The sequence below is a fragment of the Aythya ferina genome (genome assembly GCF_964211825.1).
Source record: "Aythya ferina genome assembly, chromosome: 13".
NCBI lineage: Eukaryota > Metazoa > Chordata > Aves > Anseriformes > Anatidae > Aythya > Aythya ferina.
This window is the reverse complement of record NC_140311.1, coordinates 9,388-30,682: the sequence shown is the minus strand read 5'-3', so window position 1 is coordinate 30,682 and position 21,295 is coordinate 9,388. Positions and strand designations below refer to the sequence as shown.

The 21,295-nt window shown below is 49.9% G+C and overlaps 1 protein-coding gene across 5 annotated transcripts; it reads left to right on the top strand.

Moving 5' to 3' along the window:
* Positions 1 to 1,200: 1,200 nt before the first annotated feature.
* LOC311443857 (uncharacterized protein) lies at positions 1,201 to 20,766 on the top strand. 5 transcript variants are annotated; one of them, XM_084534412.1, is made up of 30 exons: positions 1,201 to 1,529; positions 1,703 to 1,943; positions 2,084 to 2,138; positions 2,489 to 2,543; positions 3,811 to 3,876; positions 4,042 to 4,091; positions 4,191 to 4,243; positions 4,477 to 4,570; positions 5,306 to 5,348; positions 8,606 to 8,666; positions 8,827 to 8,877; positions 9,009 to 9,085; positions 9,631 to 9,696; positions 9,785 to 11,046; positions 11,211 to 11,258; positions 11,358 to 11,410; positions 11,650 to 11,743; positions 12,422 to 12,514; positions 13,902 to 14,096; positions 17,086 to 17,196; positions 17,646 to 17,706; positions 17,867 to 17,917; positions 18,049 to 18,125; positions 18,366 to 18,406; positions 18,671 to 18,724; positions 18,825 to 18,868; positions 20,018 to 20,083; positions 20,248 to 20,295; positions 20,395 to 20,463; positions 20,689 to 20,766. In XM_084534412.1, the coding sequence occupies exons 2-11, from the start codon at positions 1,729 to 1,731 to the stop codon at positions 8,837 to 8,839; spliced, it is 705 nt and encodes a 234-aa protein (XP_084390538.1). In that variant the 5' UTR covers positions 1,201 to 1,529; positions 1,703 to 1,728; the 3' UTR covers positions 8,840 to 8,877; positions 9,009 to 9,085; positions 9,631 to 9,696; positions 9,785 to 11,046; positions 11,211 to 11,258; positions 11,358 to 11,410; positions 11,650 to 11,743; positions 12,422 to 12,514; positions 13,902 to 14,096; positions 17,086 to 17,196; positions 17,646 to 17,706; positions 17,867 to 17,917; positions 18,049 to 18,125; positions 18,366 to 18,406; positions 18,671 to 18,724; positions 18,825 to 18,868; positions 20,018 to 20,083; positions 20,248 to 20,295; positions 20,395 to 20,463; positions 20,689 to 20,766. The 5 variants fall into 5 exon arrangements, with proteins under 5 accessions (XP_084390538.1, XP_084390539.1, XP_084390541.1 ...); XM_084534413.1 differs by lacking the exons at positions 8,606 to 8,666; positions 8,827 to 8,877; positions 9,009 to 9,085; ... (16 more) ...; positions 20,395 to 20,463; positions 20,689 to 20,766 and adding an exon at positions 4,680 to 4,815 and having other exon boundaries at positions 5,300 to 5,349; XM_084534415.1 differs by lacking the exons at positions 4,042 to 4,091; positions 5,306 to 5,348; positions 8,606 to 8,666; ... (18 more) ...; positions 20,395 to 20,463; positions 20,689 to 20,766 and adding an exon at positions 5,257 to 5,289 and having other exon boundaries at positions 3,811 to 3,913; positions 4,191 to 4,257; positions 4,342 to 4,570.
* Positions 20,767 to 21,295: the final 529 nt, after the last annotated feature.

Here is a 21,295-nt window from a genome sequence, read left to right as displayed (position 1 = left end):
CCGGAAGTGGGGGTGGGCCTTAAATACGCCAGCGACGCGGCACGTGACGCGGAAGGGGCAGTGATTGGACGGCGAGAGGCGGAAGTGCGGCCCCTAGCAACGCCATAGCAACGATGAGGAAAAAATGGACTTCCGGGAGGCCATTTTGAGTGCCCAGAACATGCCGGGAGATGTAGTTCTCGGACTCTGGACTTCCGGGAGGCCATGTTGAGTGTCCAAAGCATGCCGGGAGATGTAGTTCTCGGACTCTGGGCTTCCGGGAGGCCATGTTTAGTGCCCAGAGCATGCCGGGAGATGTAGTTCTCGGACTCTGGGCTTCCGGGAGGCCATGTTGAGTGCCCAGAGCATGCCGGGAGATGTAGTTCTCGGGACTATGGGCTTCCGGGAGGCCATGTTGGGTGCCCAGAGCATGCCGGGAGATGTAGTTCTTGGACTCTGGGCTTCCGGGAGGCCATGTTGAGTGCCCAGAGCATGCCGGGAGATGTAGTTCTTGGACTCTGGGCTTCCGGGAGGCCATGTTGAATGCCCAGAGCATACCGGGAAATGAAGTTCTGGGACTCCAGACCTCCGGGAGGCCATGTTGAATGCCCAGAGCATACCGGGAAATGAAGTTCTCGGACTCCGGACTTCCGGGAGGCCATGTTGAATGCCCAGAGCATACCGGGAAATGAAGTTCTGGGACTCCAGACCTCCGGGAGGCCATGTTGAATGCCCAGAGCATGCCGGGAAATGTAGTTCTCAGAAACTAGGGTTGGTGTTAGGGGCTAGGGCTGGGGCTAGGGTTAGGGTTTAGGGTGAGGGTTGGGGTTACGGTTAGGGCTAGTGAATGCTGGTTCTGTGTTTACAGATGGGAATGAGCGTGATTAAACTAATTCCAGTTGAAGAAGTTTCAGTTACTTGCTTGGTGATACTGTCAGTTCAATATTAAAAGCTGCAGCAAAAGCACAGGGATTTTTGCTTTGTCTGCTCTCTGCATGTTTTTGAGATAAAGCAGATTAAAAAAAAAAAAACAAACAAAAAAGAAAAAAATAAACAAACAAAAAAACATCACAGCTGCTGCTGTGCCTGCTCTCTTCCTACTTTCTTGTGTTTTGCCCCTCGTCTTTACCAGGTGATTGGGTTTGGGTGCTGGGTGGGGCCAAAAGGTATATGAGCCCCAGGCATGGCATCAGAGACCTCATTCTGCCTGGGCAGCTCCTTGGAGTAAGTGCTTTGTTTTTCCGTCAGTCAGTTGCAGGGTTGTTTAGGCAGGCTGAAGTCTATGGATTTCTGGGTTTTAAGTGCTTGGAATTCACTTAATAGAGGAATATTTAGTGAAGGTTGCTGGCTCACTGTTTTTTGGGATGGTGGGATACACTCTTGTTTTTGAGCTGTATTTTAATCTGTAGATGAATCAACCCACTTGTGTAACTCTCCTGAGGACTACCAGAGGACTAAAACCAGCTTGATCACATGCTACAAGAGGCTCAACCACGTAGTTGCAGTATTACCAAGAGACCGAGCAGGTTCACCTTTTTCATCTGCAAAGGGTAAGTCTGTGGCTACCTCTGTTGGGGCTCCTGTGCATTCATGGCCTTTCAGCATTTGTGGACTTCAGGGTGTTTTTTTTATTTGTCTGGCTCTGGTCTCTGAGTTTTCTGCAAGGAGCTGCACTGTTTGCGTGTCCATTGTGGATGTGGCCTTCTCTCTTTGTTTCTTGTAGCCCAGGGCATAGGTACGGAAACTTGAATGAAGCATGAGGATGAGTGGACAGCAGTGGGGGCCCTGAGTTGTTCTGTTGACTACTTCACCTGTTGCGCCAGCTTTGCAAGCACCTTGCGACAGCAGAGTACGTCTCCTGCCACGTTTCTGAGACGTGCCAGACGTCAGCGGCTCCTGAAACGCTGGAGCTGCTCAGAGCACAAGAGGAACTGGAAGTGCGATGCATCTCCTTGGGATGTTAGGTGAGCATAGCGGTGGTACTGGGTTGGAGCACGTGGCTCTGGGGCTTCTGGGCTCTTGTTTTACAGGAGGAAAGAAGAGGAGTGGGTATAGACTGTTTTGTGGATTGTCACGTGTGCCTGTTTTTTCTCCTTGGACTAAGCCCTGTGAACTTGGCTCAGCACAGTGAATGGAAGCTTGATGCCTGGATCGGGAAGGTGAGTGGAGAAAAGTTATAAAACGGGTATTGTTTTTGGTGTAGTAGTCTATTGGTGCACCTCTGAGTGACTCCTCTTTTCCTGTTATGAATAAGGTACTGGGAATATCCTAGCTGGCCTCTGTGGTCCACATTGATAGTGGATTCTGAGCCCTGAGAATTAAGTCCAGGGGCAAATATTGTGTGTTGGGGAGTGGTTGGCAGGGGGAGACAGGGATTTGTCTAGAGGGTGTCTGTCTGATTTCAGTAGAGGAGCAGGTCAGTTGACTAATACTTTGTTTCTGAGGAGGTCGTTTCACTGGAAGAAATTTGGCTGGTGTGCTGGTGCGTGATGGCACTTTATTTCTGCAGGTGAAGAGGAGCCTTGTGCCTGAAGCAATGTCCTGGCTAGGCTTTGTGTTCCTTGGTGAGCATGGAACCTGCCTCCCAGCATTCCCAAGCTAAGTAGGGGGGCAAGTGCTATGTTTGAGTTGGGGTTGTGAATGGACCCGTAGGGTGAGGGTCTGTGCTTTTAAGTCATTGCTTTGGATGGGGCCTTTCAGGATCGATAAGGTCAGGCAGAGAGATTATGTGTGGGGAGTTCTGTCGTGTACAGCATGAACATGTGCCAGGCAGGGCAGTCCCAGCTTGTCATCTGTGTTGTCTGTGCTGTACCGTGCTGTTGTTCTTGGTGCTCGGCAGGCCCTGGAGACGCCATCCTGATGGTGTTGAACACGTGACCTCCTCGGAATATTGCTGATGTTGAACTGGGAGCTGAGTACCTCTTGCCTTGCAGTGGGAGCTTAAAGGGATCACTTCTGTGCGTGTAATTTTTTTATATCAAATGTTTTCTGATATGATCATCATATGTTACATTCTCCTCATGTCTTGATATCTGCATTGCCTTCCACTGGGCAGACAAGACGTGCAACATGGTAGCCACACCAAAGGTCCTAAATGCTTGTTTCGTCATCGTAGGGCTGATGCGAGCACTTCTTGTCTTGCAGTCACTGCTTAAAGAGCAGATCTGTTTCAGGCCGTGTGCATCATATTTGGTTTCAGATCACATCTGTTTCCATCCTCACTCTTGCTGAAGTTATCTGGGCCACATCAGGAGCTCCTGCTTAGGAATTGATGTCCCAAGTGTCTTCCTACGGGGTTTTCAGTCCCCATCCTTCTGGTCTCTTGTCTTGAAGGCAGGCTTTTAGGTCTCCATCATCCCAGTTCTGGCAGTTGCTTCCAGTCACATGTCGTGACATTTGAGTCTCTCCTTGGGTCTGATGCAGACCACCTGTTCTCACTTGCTGTTCTGACTTCCCTCCGGGGGTCACTTTTTCTTGCGCCTTGTGTTGTGTGTTTTGTTTGTGGTGTTTGTGGTGTGCCTGTGTTTGGTCTGGAGATGTCCTGCTTGGCAGTTAGTGATGACAGCTGATGTGGCAGTGCATGGGTGTACTAATACATTGTCTGGACTGTTTTGGCAAAGACATATGGTCTGCCTCTGGGCACGTACTGAAGGGCAGCTGGCACAGTCATCTCAGTGGTGTTTGACAGATGAGGGCGGGGAGAGTTGATCTGGTTGCGAGCAGCTGCTCGCATAGCGCTTGAATGGTGTGCTTGAGGAGGTCTGTTGAATCTTGAAAGCTTATAGATATGGAGTTTTGAAATTATTATTTTTATTTCTATCATGTCCCCAGTAGAATGTAAACCTTTGGAGGAACCTGTCACAGGAAAGAGCTCCTTCTGGAACTGTTCAGCACTCGGTGGGCAGCTCGGTGACTGGCTTGATGTACTTCTGAGGTGCTGAGGCAAGGGGGCTGCTGTTTTGAAATGATAACATTGTCAATGGGGTCCCTTTTGTTGTTGAGGGATGGGTGCTAATGCTGGCAGCTGAATGATTCTATTGTGACTGTTTTCATTTGTTAAAGCTGAAACACAGTGTACAATGCGGGACTTGACCAGAGCTGCTTTCGGCAAGGTGAGCAATGAACAGATGTAGCAGGTACTTTAGTGGTGCAGTTGTCACTGCAGTTACTTAACTGCACAAAGTACAGTAAAAATCCTGTTTATATTTCAGGGGTGTTGTAGCTGGCCTAAGAGAGCAGATGGAAGCATCTTCCTTGAGGGCAGGTGAGGGGGCCGAGGTAAGGGAGCAGATGAGAGTAACTGTCCTAGCTGTGCTGTGGCTTTGGATGCTGCTTCAGCCTATGCTTTTCTTTGTTTCACAGGTGTCTCGCACAGGCTCAGAGGGGCCAAGCTGCACTCTGAAGAGCAGCATGAGAAGGGCGGGCTGTTTGCTGGATTGGAGCAGAACTGCCAAGTAGCACAAGGTGACAGCGAAGGGTATCCATCTTGCTTTGCAGGTGCCATGGCAGGCTCTCCACAGAAGTGGTTAAGGATTTGAGAAGAGGTTGCAGATCATCAAGGAGCGACACGTGCAGGGATGGCTTGAAAACGGTATGGCTGCTTTCTCTTCTGTTTATCAGGTGTCCCAGGCAATGTGGGCTGTGATGTTAGTGTTTAGAATTGGAACAAAGCAGGTGCTGATGGCAGTCTTCCTTGGTAGGCAAAGAGGTGCCTGAAGCCCTGTCCTGTGCAGCCTGAGCACTCCTCGCTGAGGATGAAGCTTGCTTTCCAGCAGTTCCCAAAACTGCGTTGAAGCTGAAATGCTGCGTCTGTGTTTGTGTTGACGTTGCACCTTGGTAAGTGTAGGGATGGGTTTTAATTCAGTGCAGCGGAGGGCTTGGCCCCAGTGTTCTGTAGTGTGTTTTAACCCATCAGCATAGCCCTTTGGTTCTCAGCCTACTCAATTAAGTGATTTTTCCTGCGAGTGGAAAGGAATTTTTTTTTTTGTTTATTGGCGTGTAATCTATTCTGCTCCTAGTTTTTTCTTTCTACGTAAATAAAAGATGGAGCTAATTCCAGATGGGAAAAAAAAATCAGTTACTTGCTTTGTTGTTTTGTCCTTTCAATATTCAAAGCTGCAGCAAAAGCATGGGGATTGTTGCTTCTAGAAAGACCCCAGTTCTCATGTCTGCACTCTGCATGCTGTTGAGCTAAGCCATATAAAGAAGTTAAAAACACCACAGCTGCTGCTCCTCCTCTTTCTGCTTTTTTTGTGCTTTCCCCCTGCATTTTCCCAGGTGATTGGCTTCAGGTTCTAAGTGGTACCTAATGGTAACTGAGTTGCAGGTGTGCCATCAGAGAGCTCCTTCTGCCTGGGCTGCTCTTTGGGGTAAGTGCTTTGTTTTTCCTTCAGTTGTTTGCAGGGTTCTTTAGGTGGGTCAGAGTCTATGGATTAATGCATTTTCAAGTAGAAACCGGTACGCATATCTTTTTTGAGGTGGTAACTGGCAGGATCTGTCATAGTAAAGCAATCTAGTAGGAGGTGCCTGTATTGCCTGCAGCTCTTCCTCAGGTGAGTAGTTGTTATAGCAGTTTTATGGATAGTATAGTGGTGTTACTTTGTGTGTTTGCTTTGTGGTTCTGGGTCCCCTATGATTTTTGCAGATTTACGGGGCTTTTAGAGAGTCTTTGCCTGTATGTCAAATATTATCAAAGGCAAAACCTTGCTGTTGAAGTGATGGAGCAGGGTTTAGGAGAAATGTATCATGGAGGCTCCCTATGGGAGCATGTATCTGGAAATGGCAGAAGTGGGCATGTAAGGGGTAGTCTCTTTCAGGTTTAGGGACAGTTTGTTATATTTCTGGAGCTTTTGCCTGTGTGTTTGCTGTCTGTTGAGTCCTTAGACCTTGCAGCCCTCTAGTCCTGATGTCCTTGAATTGACATATTAGAAGTATGTTTATGAGGGGTTTCCAGGTAGTTGTTCTTGGGAAACAGTGGGGTAATGCCTCTTGACCGCATAAGTGCAGTAGTGCCTAGAGAGTGAGCAGGGTCACCTCCTTCATCTGTAGAGAATAAGTCTGTTGGGGCCCATTTCGGCGCGGCGCCGCCCGGGCCCATTTCGGCGCGGCGCCGCCCGGGCCCATTTCGGCGCGGCGCCGCCCGGGCCCATTTCGGCGCGGCGCCGCCCGGGCCCATTTCGGCGCGGCGCCGCCCGGGCCCATTTCGGCGCGGCGCCGCCCGGGCCCATTTCGGCGCGGCGCCGCCCGGGCCCATTTCGGCGCGGCGCCGCCCGGGCCCATTTCGGCGCGGCGCCGCCCGGGCCCATTTCGGCGCGGCGCCGCCCGGGCCCATTTCGGCGCGGCGCCGCCCGGGCCCATTTCGGCGCGGCGCCGCCCGGGCCCATTTCGGCGCGGCGCCGCCCGGGCCCATTTCGGCGCGGCGCCGCCCGGGCCCATTTCGGCGCGGCGCCGCCCGGGCCCATTTCGGCGCGGCGCCGCCCGGGCCCATTTCGGCGCGGCGCCGCCCGGGCCCATTTCGGCGCGGCGCCGCCCGGGCCCATTTCGGCGCGGCGCCGCCCGGGCCCATTTCGGCGCGGCGCCGCCCGGGCCCATTTCGGCGCGGCGCCGCCCGGGCCCATTTCGGCGCGGCGCCGCCCGGGCCCATTTCGGCGCGGCGCCGCCCGGGCCCATTTCGGCGCGGCGCCGCCCGGGCCCATTTCGGCGCGGCGCCGCCCGGGCCCATTTCGGCGCGGCGCCGCCCGGGCCCATTTCGGCGCGGCGCCGCCCGGGCCCATTTCGGCGCGGCGCCGCCCGGGCCCATTTCGGCGCGGCGCCGCCCGGGCCCATTTCGGCGCGGCGCCGCCCGGGCCCATTTCGGCGCGGCGCCGCCCGGGCCCATTTCGGCGCGGCGCCGCCCGGGCCCATTTCGGCGCGGCGCCGCCCGGGCCCATTTCGGCGCGGCGCCGCCCGGGCCCATTTCGGCGCGGCGCCGCCCGGGCCCATTTCGGCGCGGCGCCGCCCGGGCCCATTTCGGCGCGGCGCCGCCCGGGCCCATTTCGGCGCGGCGCCGCCCGGGCCCATTTCGGCGCGGCGCCGCCCGGGCCCATTTCGGCGCGGCGCCGCCCGGGCCCATTTCGGCGCGGCGCCGCCCGGGCCCATTTCGGCGCGGCGCCGCCCGGGCCCATTTCGGCGCGGCGCCGCCCGGGCCCATTTCGGCGCGGCGCCGCCCGGGCCCATTTCGGCGCGGCGCCGCCCGGGCCCATTTCGGCGCGGCGCCGCCCGGGCCCATTTCGGCGCGGCGCCGCCCGGGCCCATTTCGGCGCGGCGCCGCCCGGGCCCATTACTCAGGTGGAGCTACTGAGCAGGTGAGGTAAAGGAACCGGGAACAGAGAAGTATTGCACAATGGTATGTTGCATTAGTTGTAGTGTGCGTTGTGCAGGACATGGGTATTAGGGCTTGCATGGTAGTGAATGCTGGTTCTCTGTGTTTACAGATGGGGATGAGCCTATTTAAACTAATTCCAGTTCAAAAAGTTTCAGTTATTAGCTTGGTGATATTGTCAATTCAATATTAAAACCTGCAGAATAAGCCAAAGGCGGTTTTTGCTTCTAGAATCACTGCAAATATTTGGTCTGCTCTCTGCATGCTTTTGAGATAAAGTTTATTTTAAAAAAGAAACAAAAAGAAAAACAGCTACTTCTCTTGCTCTATTTCTACTTTCTTGTGCTTTGCCCCTCCCCTTTCCCAGGTGATTGGGTTTGGGTGCTGGGCGGGGCCAAAAGGTATATGAGCCCCAGGCATGGCATCAGAGTGCTCCTTCTGCCTGGGCTGCTCTTTGGGGGTAAGTGCTTTGTGTTTCCTTCAGTCAGTTGCAGGGTTCTCTAGGCAGTCTGGAGTCTATGGATTTCTGGATTTCTAAGTGGTTGGAATTCTAGATCTCTAAGTGCTTGAATTAGAGGGATATTTAGTAGAGGCTGCTGGCTCACTTTTTTTTAGGATGGCCGCATATTCTCCTGTTTTTGAGATGTATTTTAATCTCTGCATGTTTAAAACCACCTGTTTTAGTCCCCTGGAGAGTTACAACAGCTTGATTACATGCTACATGTGGCTTGGCAGTGTAGATGCAGCATTACCAAGAGACTGAGCAGGGTTGTATCAGAGTCACCTTTTTCATCTGCAAAGGGTAAGTCTGTGATTACTGCTGCCGGGGTTGCTGTGTGTGCATGTCTTTTTGGCGTTTGTGGAGTTGTGTTTTTTTTTTTTTTTGTTGTTGTTTGTGTGTGTGTATGTTCCAAGTTTCTGGTTTTCTGAGGGGTAAACAGTTAGTGTGCTGAACGTGGTAGGCAGGTGGAGGTTGGGAGCTGCTCAGGACTGGTAGGTTTGGTTTCTAGGAGTATGCGGCATCCATCCTGTGCGATGCGACTGATTGTTGGGCGGGAACGTTCCAGCTTGTGTGTCCTAAGCAATGTAGCTTGTGTAGCGTATGTTGTGTGGCCCGGGCAGAATTTGCTGTGGCGCTGTGAGCGAAGAATCTGAGTTAGAGCTGTTGAGCAACTGAAGTAAAGGAACTGGGAAGAGAGAGGTATTGCAGCAGGTACGCTGTGGTTGTGAGGTGCCTCAGAGTGTGCTTTTCTCTCGCCTCTACAGGTGCTTTGTGCAGTCGTGGACAGGGAAGGGAAATCCTCCTGTCACGAAGCACTGAGGGAAGGTGAGTGTTGTCAGCCTGGTCATCCCTTATCCGAAGCGAAGGGAAGACGCTCAGGTGTTTCCCTGTGAGGGTCCGAGGTGAGGCTGTGTGGGATAGAGGAGCAGTGTGGCAGGTGGTTGCTTGCAAGCACAGTGGTCATTGTGTCCTTTTGTGTTCCCAGGTGGCGTGGGTGATGCTGGCCGCTCCTTTCAAGCTTGGACCTAATTTGCAGGTACAGAGGCAAGTGGCCTGCTGTTTTGAAAGGATAAAACTAAAGATGGGGTCCCTTTTGTTGTTGAGGGATGGGTGCTACTGCTGTCAGCTGAATGTTTATCTTCTGCCTGTGTTTTTCCTTTTGTTCAGGCTGAAACGCAGTGCGCAGTGCAGGACGTCTTGACCCGAGCTGCCTCTGCAGTGACTCTGGTGCGTGATGAGCAGAGGTAACTGTTGTTTTTGGGGCGCGGTTGTCACTGCAGTTATTTTCCTACAGCCAATAGAGTAAAATTCCAGTTTGTCTTTTAGAGGTGCTATAAGTGGGTAAAGAGAACAGATGGAAGCGTGTGCCACGTGGGGTAGGCAAGCGGCTGAGGTACAGGAGGGGATGAGAGTATGTGATTTTTTTTTTTTCTGGGGATGAAATGGAATTAATTTTGTTGGTGTATAATGTGTTCTGCTCCTAGATTTTTCTTTCAATGTGAAGAAAAGTTTGAGCTAATTCCAGGTAAGAAAGTTCCAGTTACTTGCTGGGTCGTATTGTCCTTTTAATATTCAAAGCTACAGCAAAAGCATGGGGATTGTTGCTTCTAGAAACACCCCAGTTTTCTTGTTTGCACTCTGCATGCTGTTGAGCTAAAGCAGACCAAAAAAAAAAAAAAAATAAAGGAAACACACACACACACACAAAAAACCAACAATAACAAAAAAAAAACACCATTGGGTGACGTGTTGTGAACGCAACGATCATTTAATCCCTTTGTTTTCCCAGGTGGTGTGGATGACACTGGCTGCACTGTTGGAGCTTGGACTCGGAGAGGAACACGTGAGCACAATCGTATGTTGCATCAGTAGTGGTCAGCATTGTGGAGAAGGTGAGCAATGGGGCTGGCGTCCTAGTGAATGCTGGTACTCTGTTTTTGCAGCTGATGATGAGCCTGGCAATTGACTAAGATAATGACCAGTGCCTGTGCATTTCTTGAGGCGGAGGGAATTTACCATGCAGCAACCTGAGAGCTAAGTTGGGGGGCACCTGGTATTTGCATATCTGGGGTGGCTAATGGGAGCTGGGAGCCAGAGCAGCGTGGAGCCAGCTGGCTGAAAATACTTGGTGCCACTGCGAGGTTGGTTCAGGCTGGGTCATGTTCAGGCTGCTTGTGGCCGGGTCACCAGGCTAATAGAAGCAGTGGGATTATTTTGTAGCGTGAGTGCGTGCGCCAGGCAGGACAGTTTCCTTCTGTTCGTCTGTCTTGTAGTGTTGCTTCTGCAGCGTCTGTTCTGTGCTTCTCGGGTCTTGATATCCTCCTAGCTTTTGACACTGGACTGACCAGACAGGGGACTTGGTAGCGGTGCTGAAGGGCCTCAGTGCTTGTTTTGTCATCGTGGCTCTGATCCGAGCACTTCTTGTCTTGCAGTCGCTGCTTGAAATGCAGTTCTGTTTCAGGTCTCGTGCATCCTATTCGGTTTGAGATCGCGTCTGTTTCCATCCTCACTCTTGCAGAAGTCATCTGGGCCGCATCAGGAGCTCTTGTTGGGAATTGATTTCCTAAGCATCGTCTTATGGGGTTTTCAGTCCCCATCCTTCTGGTCTGTTGTCTTGAAGGCAGGCTTTTTCGGCCTCCATCATCCCAGTTCTGGCAGTTGCTTCCAGTCGCGTGTCGTGACATTTGAGTCTCCTCTAGGGTCTGGTGCAGAGCACCTGTTCTGACTTGCTGTTGCCATAGGGCTTCCCTCCGGGGGTCACTTTTTCTTGCGCCTTGTGTTGTGTGTTTTGTTTGTAGTGTTTGTGGCGTGGCTGTGTGTGTATGTGTTTGGTCTGGAGCTGTCCTGCCTGGCAGTTAGTGATGACAGCTAACGTGGTAGTGCATGGGTGTGCTAATACATTGTCGGGAGTGTTTTGGCAAAGGCATCCGGTCTACCTCTGGGCACGTACTGAAGGGCAGCTGGCAAAGTCATCTCTGTGGTGTTTGGCAGATGTGTGTGGGGGGGGAGAGTATATCTGCTTGTGAGCAGCTGCTCGCATAGTGCTTGAATGGTGTGCTTGAGGAGGTCTGTTGAATATTGAAAGCTTACAGATAAGGGGTTTTGAAATTTTTATTTTTATTTCTATCCTGTCCCCCAGTACAGCGTAAAACTTAGGAGGAACCTGTCATAGAAAAGAGCTCCTTCTGGAACTGTCCAGCACTTGGTAGGCAGCTCGGTGACTGGCTTGATCTACTTCTGAGGTGCTGAGGCAAGGGGCTTCTGTTTAGAAATTATAATATTGTAGATGGGGTTCCTTGTGTTGTTGAGGGATGGGTGCTAATGCTGGCCGCTGAATGATTATCTTGTGACTGTTCTGATTTGTTTAAGGTGAAACAGTGTACAACGAGGGACTTGAGCATAGCTGCTTTCGGCAAGGTGAGCGATGAACAGATGTAGCAGGTACTTTAGGGGTGCAGTTGTCACTGCAGTTACTTAACTGCACAAAGTACAGTAAAAATCCTGTTTATATTTCAGGGGTGTTGTAGCTGGCCTAAGAGAGCAGATGGAAGCACCTGCCTCGAGGGCAGGTGAGGGAGCAGAGGTAAGGGAGCAGATGAGAGTAACTGTCCTATCTGTGCTGTGTCTTTGGATGCTGCTTCAGCCTATGCTTTTCTTTTTCTTTTGCAGGTGTGTTGCACAGGCTGAGTGGGGCCAAGCTGCACTCTGAAGAGCAGCACGAGAAGGGCGGGCTGTTTGTGAGCTGGATTGGAGCAGAACTGCCAAGTAGCACAAGGTGACTGCGAAGGGTATCCATCTTGCTTTGCAGGTGCCATGGCAGGCTCTCCACAGAAGCGGTTGAGGATTTGAGAAGAGGTTGCAGATCATCGAGGAGCGATACCTGCAGGGACGGCTTGAAAACGGTATGGCTGCTTTCTCTTCTGTTTATCAGGTGTCCCAGGCAACGTGGGCTGTGATGTTAGTCTTTAGAATCTGAACAAAGCAGGTGCTGATGGTGGTCTTCTTCGGTAGGCAAAGAGTTGCCTGAAGCCCTGTCCTGTGTAGCTTGAGCATGCCTCCCTGAGGATGAGGTGTCCTTTCTATCAGATCCCAAAACTGTGTTGAAGCTGAAATGCTGTGTCTGTGTTTTGGTTGGGGTTGCACCTTGGTGAGTGTAGGGATGGGTTTTAAGTGGGTGCAGCGGAGGGCCCGGCCCCAGTGTCCTGTAGTGTGTTTTGACCCATCAGCATAGCCTTTTAGTTCTTAGCCTACTGAAGTAAGTGATTTCTCCTGCGAGTGGAATGGAATTGACTTTTTTTTTGGTGTGTAATCAGTTCTGCTCCTAGATTTTTCTTTCTGTATAAATAAAAGTTTGAGCTAATTCCAGCAGGAAAAACTTCAGTTACTTGCTTGGTGGTAATGTCCTTCTAACATTCAAAACTGCAGCGAAAGCATGGGGATTGTTGCTTCTAGAAACACCCCAGTTCTCATGTCTGCACTCTGCATGCTGTTGAGCTAAGCCTTATAAATAAGTAAATAAACCACAGCTGCTGCTCCTCCTCTTTCTGCTTTTTTTGTGCTTTCCCCCTGCACTTTCCCAGGTGATTGGCTTCAGGTTCCAGGTGGGACCTAATAGTAACTGAGTTGCAGGTATGCCATCAGAGAGCTCCTTCTGCCTAGGCTGCTCTTTGGGGGTAAGTGCTTTGTTTTTCCTTCAGTCAGTTGCAGGGTTCTTTAGGTGGGTCAGAGTCTATGGATTAATGCATTTTCAAGTAGAAACCGGTACGCATATCTTTTTTGAGGTGGTAACTGGCAGGATCTGTCATTGTAAAGCAATCTAGTAGGAGGTGCCTGTATTGCATGCAGCTCTTCCTCAGGTGAGTAATTGTTATAGCAGTGTTACGGATAGTATGGCGATGTTATTTTGTGTGTTTGCTTTGTGGTTCTGGGTTCCCTTATGATTTTTGCAGAATTACAGGGCTTTTTGTGAGTCTTTGCCTTTATGTCAAATCTTATCAAAGTCACAACCTTGGTGGCAAAGTGATGGAGCATGGTTTAGGAGAAATGTATCATGGAGGCTCCTTGTGTGAGCATGTATCTGAAAATGGCAGCAGTGGGCATGTAAGGGGTATTCTGTTTCAGGTTTAGGGACAGTTTGTTACATTTCTGGAGCTTTTGCCTGTGTGTTTGCTGTCTGTCGAGTCGTTAGACCATAAAGCCTTCTAGGCTTTATGTGCATGGAATTCACATATTTGAGGTATGTTTATGAGGGGTTGCCAGGTACGTTGTTTTTGGGAAACCGTGGGGTACGGTTTCTTGACCGCATAAGTGCAGTACTGCCAAGAGACTGAGCAGGGTCACCTTCTTCATCACTGAAGAATAAGTCTGTTGGGGCCCATTTCGGCGCGGCGCCGCCCGGGCCCATTTCGGCGCGGCGCCGCCCGGGCCCATTTCGGCGCGGCGCCGCCCGGGCCCATTTCGGCGCGGCGCCGCCCGGGCCCATTTCGGCGCGGCGCCGCCCGGGCCCATTTCGGCGCGGCGCCGCCCGGGCCCATTTCGGCGCGGCGCCGCCCGGGCCCATTTCGGCGCGGCGCCGCCCGGGCCCATTTCTCAGGTGGAGCTACTGAGCAGGTGAGATAAAGGAGTTGGGAACAGAGAGGTATTGCACAACTGTATGTTGCATCAGTAGTAGCGAGTGTTGTGCAGGAGGTGGGTATTAGATCTGGTGTAGAGGGATGGTTAACTGAGATAGGTCACGTAGACATAAAACAGCTGAATCTTCACGAGTTGGACAAACATCGCACACAACTTGTCTGAGCCAATCAGACACAAGGACACAATATCCGTCGGCGGTTTGGGAAAGTACCGACTGTGTTATTTCGGTCGAAAGGATGAGGAAGAAGCTGATACGATAAGGACGTAGGGGGACCAATCATGAGCTTAACTTTTGTAATATGTATGAGCTAATTATATGTTAAGGAATAAAAGGCGTCTGAGCTATCCAATAAATCGAAGCTTGCTGATCACTCATAGTGAGTGTCCCTGTCTTCCTTCTGTCGACAACAAATGGCGCCTGAACAGGGACCCCGCTGGCGGTGAACCTGCGAGCCACGGATCGACGGAATAAGGGAAGGAAACAGGTCCTGCAATGCAGCTCAGGAGGTGGAAGGGACGAAAATGCTGAATCCTCGCACCCGGGAGCACCTATAGAGGGTCCCGCCGGCCACGCGTCGCCGAGGTCTTGCAAAGGCTGCAACAGCGCTGACGTAAACAAAGGTATGGAGAGACAAGCGACGTATGATCTGCTCAAGTGCTTTTTAGAAAAGCAGAGCACGCAGGGTATAGACTGTAAAAAGGAATTGCGGAGGGACGCGGAAAAAGGAATTGCGGAGGGACGCGGGAAATTGAAGTAATCGCGGTGCGATGCGGGATATCCGAGATCGAGTTGCTACAGTAGACCAGAGGCATCAGTGGACAACGGCAGCTGACCCTCACTGTGTGGTGAGTCGGCACAGAGCAGAGGGGTGGACATCAGGACCCTGCAGACTGTCAGATGTAACCATGGAAGCAGCGGCGGCTGTGCTGCTTCTCTCTGGCATTCATTTTATAAGAGGTTTATCTTGCAATGCAAAAAAGACTATTCGTCCCCAGATCGGTGTTATAACTATGTTTCTGGATAAGATTCCGTGGGGTTGCCACATTCTATGGATTAGTAATGACGACTTAGCTCTATTGCGGGGCAGGAGTGCAGAGATGCAGATTACACTGCCAAATGACCACCGGCAGACTTGAGGAGACACTGCTCGGCTGCGGGGATCGGCTGCAGCGTGGACGCCCCTAGGTGCACCCTGAGCGTTTTTGCTCGGAGGGGACTCCACTCTCAGCTGCTCACCACAGGAGCAAAGATCTCCTGAAGCTGCAGACAAACAGTATGTTTTCAGCTGTTGGAGGAATACTAACTGAAGTGTTAATAATTGTATGTGTTATTCTTAAATGTCCAGGTATTTTGTGTTGAAAGTATTTGTGTAAGGGTAAGGTTTTAAAACAAAGTGTTGCAAGTCACTTCACGAGGAACACAATGAGAGACAATACTTATTTGTTGGGTTATGATTCTAAATTATATTGGCCGCACGTATTGTTTGCTTATCATTCTAAATTATATTCTCGTGGTATGATTGAGGTTGTGGTATGATTGAGGTTGAGATGTGCCAGAGGCCTCTGGGTGTGCAATTGTGCTGTGTGTGTGCGAGTGTGCTATGTACTGTGTTAGTGAGAGCGTGCTTATTGCCATAGTGCAGGTTGCCATAGTGCAGGCTGAAATCATAGGAAATTAGTGCCGGCAAAAAAATCATAGGAAAATGAAGGACGACGTAGCCCTAGATTCATTACAGTGCTTTTTAGAAAAATGGGGAGTCGATTGTAAGCAACTAGCAGGACTAGTTGCGATCGGTCGAGCAAAATCATATTTCACAAGTATGGAGTCAAGGACTGGGGGCTTTGGGAGCTGAAGCAAAATCTAATAACAATCCGATGTGGAATAATGACACTGCAAAGGCTCTGCCACCTGGCATGTTTTTGATTTGCGGGGATCGTGCATGGCAAGGAATACCTGCCAACACGTTTGGGGGTCCATGTTATCTAGGGCGACTCACATTGTTCGCCCCGGACTTATACAGTCTCCGGAACCAGAGCTTGTCGCAGAGATCCAAACGAGCTCTTAAGACTTTAGGTTCTGACTGTGATGATGGTGTAGAATTATGGGGCGCTGCTGAGAGAATATTTGCTTCATTAGTTCCAGCAGTGGGAACTGCACGTGTTTTGGCTAGCATTAATAAGCTTGCTTGTTGGGCTGTTAAGCAATCAAATGTAACAACTGAAATTATTACTGAAATGGCACAAGATATGGATAGTCTTAGGCATGTTGTGTTACAAAATAGGGCTGCAATTGATTTTTTGCTTTTAGCGCAAGGATATGGATGTGAAGATTTTGAAGGAATGTGTTGTTTCAATCTTTCAGATCATGGTCAATCGATTCATGACCAGTTGAAATGGTTGATGCAGCACACAAAGAAAATTACAGTACAACCTAGTTGGCTTGACAATTGGTTGCAGTCCATCTTTGGGGGTCTGTCTAACTGGTTAGTGAGTCTAATCAAAGAGGGATTTCGCTTTCTGCTTATAGTTATATTGATAAAAATAGCTGCGCGAATAATTTTTGGTTGCTTAACTAAGAAGCTTGAACAAGTCACAGAAAAGGTATTAGTAGTCCAAAATAAAAACGGGGGAATTGTAGAGGGATGGTTAACTGAGATAGGTCACGTAGACATAAAACAGCTGAATCTTTACGAGTTGGACAAACATCGCACACAACTTGTCTGAGCCAATCAGACACAAGGACGCAATATCCGTTGGCGGTTTGGGAAAGTACCGACTGTGTTATTTCGGTCGAAAGGATGAGGAAGAAGCTGATAAGATAAGGACGTAGGGGGACCAATCATGAGCTTAACTTTTGTAATATGTATGAGCTAATTATATGTTAAGGAATAAAAGGCGTCTGAGCTATCCAATAAATCGAAGCTTGCTGATCATATCACTCATATTGAGTGTCCCTGTCTTCCTTCCGTCAACAACACTCTGGCATGCTAGTGATTGCTGGTTCTCTGTTTTTGCAAGTGATAATGAACGTGTTTGACGTAATTCCATTTGAAAAAGTTCCAGTTACTTGACTGGTCGTGTTGTCCTTTTAATATTAAAAGCTACAGCAAAAGCATGGGGATTGTTGCTTCTAGAAACACCCCAGGTCTCTTGTCTGTTCTCTGCATGATGTTCAGGTAAAGCAGATTTAAAAAAAAAAAAAAAAAACACAAATAAACAAACAAAACAAACAAAAAAAAAACCAGCTACTGCTCCTCCTGCTCTGCTCCTACTTCCTTGTGCTTTGTCCCTCCCCTTTTCCAGGTGATAGGGTTTGGATATTGGGCGGGGCCAAATGGTATATGAGCCCCAGGCATGACATCAGAGAGCTCCTTCTGCCTGGGCTGCTCTTTGGGGTAAGTGTTTTGTTTTCCTTCAGTCAGTTGCAGGGTTCTCTAGGCAGGCTGGAGTCTATGGATTTCCGGATTTCTAAGTGCTTGGAATTCACTTAACAGAGGAATATTTAGTAGAGGTTGCTGGCTCTTTTTTTTTTTTGATGGTGGGATGCTCTTCTTTTTTTGAGCTATATTTTAATCTCTAGATGTATAAACCTACTTGTGTAATTTTCCAGAGGACTAAAACCAGCTTCATTTCATGCTACATGTGGCTTGGCAGTTTAGATGCAGCATTACCAAGAGCCTGAGCAGGGTTGTATCAGAGTCTGCTCTTTCCTCTGCAAAGGGTAAGTCTGTGATTACCTCTGCAGGGGCTGCTGTGCGTGCACGTCTTTTTGGCATTTATGGATCTCAGTGTTTTTTTTTGTGTGTGTGTATATTCTAAGCTTTTATTTTTTGAGGGGCAAATAGTGTGTGTGCTGAGCGTGGTTGGCAGGAGGAGGTGGGGAGCTGCTCAGGACTGGTAGGTTTGGTTTCTAGGAGTGTGCGGCAGCCTTCCTATGCGACGCGATTGATTATTGGGTGGGAATGTTCCAGTTTGTGTGTCTTAGCCATTGTAGCTTGTGTAGTGTGTGTTGTGTGGCCCAGGCAGAGTTTGCTGTGGCACTGTGAGCGAAGAATCTGAGTTAGAGCTGGTGAGCAGCTGAAGTACAGGAGCTGGGAAGAGAGAGGTATTGCAGCAGGTATGCTGTAGCTCTGAAGTACCTCAGAGTGTGCGTTTCTCTTGTGTCTGCAGGTGCTTTGTGCAGTCGTGGACAGGGAAGGGAAATCCTCCTGTCACGAAGCACTGAGGGAAGGTGAGTGTTGTCAGCCTGGTCATCCCTTATCCGAAGCGAAGGGAAGACGCTCAGGTGTTTCCCTGTGAGGGTCCGAGGTGAGGCTGTGTGGGATAGAGGAGCAGTGTGGCAGGTGGTTGCTTGCAAGCACAGTGGTCATTGTGTCCTTTTGTGTTCCCAGGTGGCGTGGGTGATGCTGGCCGCTCCTTTCAAGCTTGGACCTAATTTGCAGGTACAGAGGCAAGTGGCCTGCTGTTTTGAAAGGATAAAACTAAAGATGGGGTCCCTTTTGTTGTTGAGGGATGGGTGCTACTGCTGTCAGCTGAATGTTTATCTTCTGCCTGTGTTTTTCCTTTTGTTCAGGCTGAAACGCAGTGCGCAGTGCAGGACGTCTTGACCCGAGCTGCCTCTGCAGTGACTCTGGTGCGTGATGAGCAGAGGTAACTGTTGTTTTTGGGGCGCGGTTGTCACTGCAGTTATTTTCCTACAGCCAATAGAGTAAAATTCCAGTTTGTCTTTTAGAGGTGCTATAAGTGGGTAAAGAGAACAGATGGAAGCGTGTGCCACGTGGGGTAGGCAAGCGGCTGAGGTACAGGAGGGGATGAGAGTATGTGATTTTTTTTTTTTCTGGGGATGAAATGGAATTAATTTTGTTGGTGTATAATGTGTTCTGCTCCTAGATTTTTCTTTCAATGTGAAGAAAAGTTTGAGCTAATTCCAGGTAAGAAAGTTCCAGTTACTTGCTGGGTCGTATTGTCCTTTTAATATTCAAAGCTACAGCAAAAGCATGGGGATTGTTGCTTCTAGAAACACCCCAGTTTTCTTGTTTGCACTCTGCATGCTGTTGAGCTAAAGCAGACCAAAAAAAAAAAAAAAATAAAGGAAACACACACACACACACAAAAAACCAACAATAACAAAAAAAAAACACCATTGGGTGACGTGTTGTGAACGCAACGATCATTTAATCCCTTTGTTTTCCCAGGTGGTGTGGATGACACTGGCTGCACTGTTGGAGCTTGGACTCGGAGAGGAACACGTGAGCACAATCGTATGTTGCATCAGTAGTGGTCAGCATTGTGGAGAAGGTGAGCAATGGGGCTGGCGTCCTAGTGAATGCTGGTACTCTGTTTTTGCAGCTGATGATGAGCCTGGCAATTGACTAAGATGACAATCAGTGCCTGTGCGTTTCTTGAAGCGGAGGGACTTTGCCATGCAGCAACCTGAGAGCTAAGCTGGGGGGCACCTGGTATTTGCATATCTGGGGTGGCTAATGGGAGCTGGGAGTCAGAGCAGCATGGAGCCAGCTGGCTGACTAGACTTGGTTCCACGGTGAGGGTGGTTCAGGCTGGGTCACGTTCAGGCTGCTTGTGGCTGGGTCACCAGGCTAATAGAAGAAGCGGGATTATTTTGTAGCGTGAGTGCGTGCGCCAGGCAGGACAGTTTCCTTCTGTTTGTCTGTCTTGTGTTGCTTCTGCGATGTCTGTTCTGTGCTTCTCGGGTCTTGATATCCTCCTAGCTTTTGACACTGGACTGACCAGACAGGGGACTTGGTAGCGGTGCTGAAGGGCCTCAATGCATGTTTTGTCATCATGACTCTGATCAGAGCACTTCTTGTGTTGCAGTCACTGCTTAAAGAGCAGGTCTGTTTCAGGTCTTGTGCATCATATTCGGTTTGAGATCGCGTCTGTTTCCATCCTCACTCTTGCAGAAGTCATCTGGGCCGCATCAGGAGCTCTTGTTGGGAATTGATTTCCTAAGCATCGTCTTATGGGGTTTTCAGTCCCCATCCTTCTGGTCTGTTGTCTTGAAGGCAGGCTTTTTCGGCCTCCATCATCCCAGTTCTGGCAGTTGCTTCCAGTCGCGTGTCGTGACATTTGAGTCTCCTCTAGGGTCTGGTGCAGAGCACCTGTTCTGACTTGCTGTTGCCATAGGGCTTCCCTCCGGGGGTCACTTTTTCTTGCGCCTTGTGTTGTGTGTTTTGTTTGTAGTGTTTGTGGCGTGGCTGTGTGTGTATGTGTTTGGTCTGGAGCTGTCCTGCCTGGCAGTTAGTGATGACAGCTAACGTGGTAGTGCATGGGTGTGCTAATACATTGTCGGGAGTGTTTTGGCAAAGGCATCCGGTCTACCTCTGGGCACGTACTGAAGGGCAGCTGGCAAAGTCATCTCTGTGGTGTTTGGCAGATGTGTGTGGGGGGGGAGAGTATATCTGCTTGTGAGCAGCTGCTCGCATAGTGCTTGAATGGTGTGCTTGAGGAGGTCTGTTGAATATTGAAAGCTTACAGATAAGGGGTTTTGAAATTTTTATTTTTATTTCTATCCTGTCCCCCAGTACAGCGTAAAACTTAGGAGGAACCTGTCATAGAAAAGAGCTCCTTCTGGAACTGTCCAGCACTTGGTAGGCAGCTCGGTGACTGGCTTGATCTACTTCTGAGGTGCTGAGGCAAGGGGCTTCTGTTTAGAAATTATAATATTGTAGATGGGGTTCCTTGTGTTGTTGAGGGATGGGTGCTAATGCTGGCCGCTGAATGATTATCTTGTGACTGTTCTGATTTGTTTAAGGTGAAACAGTGTACAACGAGGGACTTGAGCATAGCTGCTTTCGGCAAGGTGAGCGATGAACAGATGTAGCAGGTACTTTAGGGGTGCAGTTGTCACTGCAGTTACTTAACTGCACAAAGTACAGTAAAAATCCTGTTTATATTTCAGGGGTGTGTTGTAGCTGGCCTAAGAGAGCAGATGGAAGCACCTGCCTCGAGGGCAGGTGAGGGAGCAGAGGTAAGGGAGCAGATGAGAGTAACTGTCCTATCTGTGCTGTGTCTTTGGATGCTGCTTCAGCCTATGCTTTTCTTTTTCTTTTGCAGGTGTGTTGCACAGGCTGAGTGGGGCCAAGCTGCACTCTGAAGAGCAGCACGAGAAGGGCGGGCTGTTTGTGAGCTGGATTGGAGCAGAACTGCCAAGTAGCACAAGGTGACAGCGAAGGGTATCCATCTTGCTTTGCAGGTGCCATGGCAGGCTCTCCACAGAAGCGGTTGAGGATTTGAGAAGAGGTTGCAGATCATCGAGGAGCGATACCTGCAGGGACGGCTTGAAAACAGTATGGCTGCTTTCTCTTCTGTTTATCAGGTGTCCCAGGCAACGTGGGCTGTGATGTTAGCCTTTAGGATCGGAACAAAGCAGGTGCTGATGGCTGTCTTCTTCGGTAGGCAAAGAGGTGCCCAAAGCCCTGTACTGTGTAGCCTGAGCACACCTTGCTGAGGATGAGGTGTCCTTTCTACCAGTTCCCAAAACTGTGTTGAAGCTGAAATGCTGCGTTTGTGTTTGGGTTGGGGTTGCACCTTGGTGAGTGTAGGGATGGATTTTAAGTGGGTGCAGCGGAGGGCCTGGACCCAGTGTCCTGTAATGTGTTTTAACACATCAGCATAGCCTTTTGGTTCTCAGCTTACTGAAGTAAGTGATTTTTCCTGTGAGTGGAATGGAATTGAATTCTTTTTTGGCATGTAATCAGTTCTGCTCCTAGACTTTTCTTTCTATGTAAATAAAAGCTTGAGCTAATTCCAGATGAAAAAAAAAAAATCAGCTATTTGCTTGGTCATTTTGTCCTTTTAAT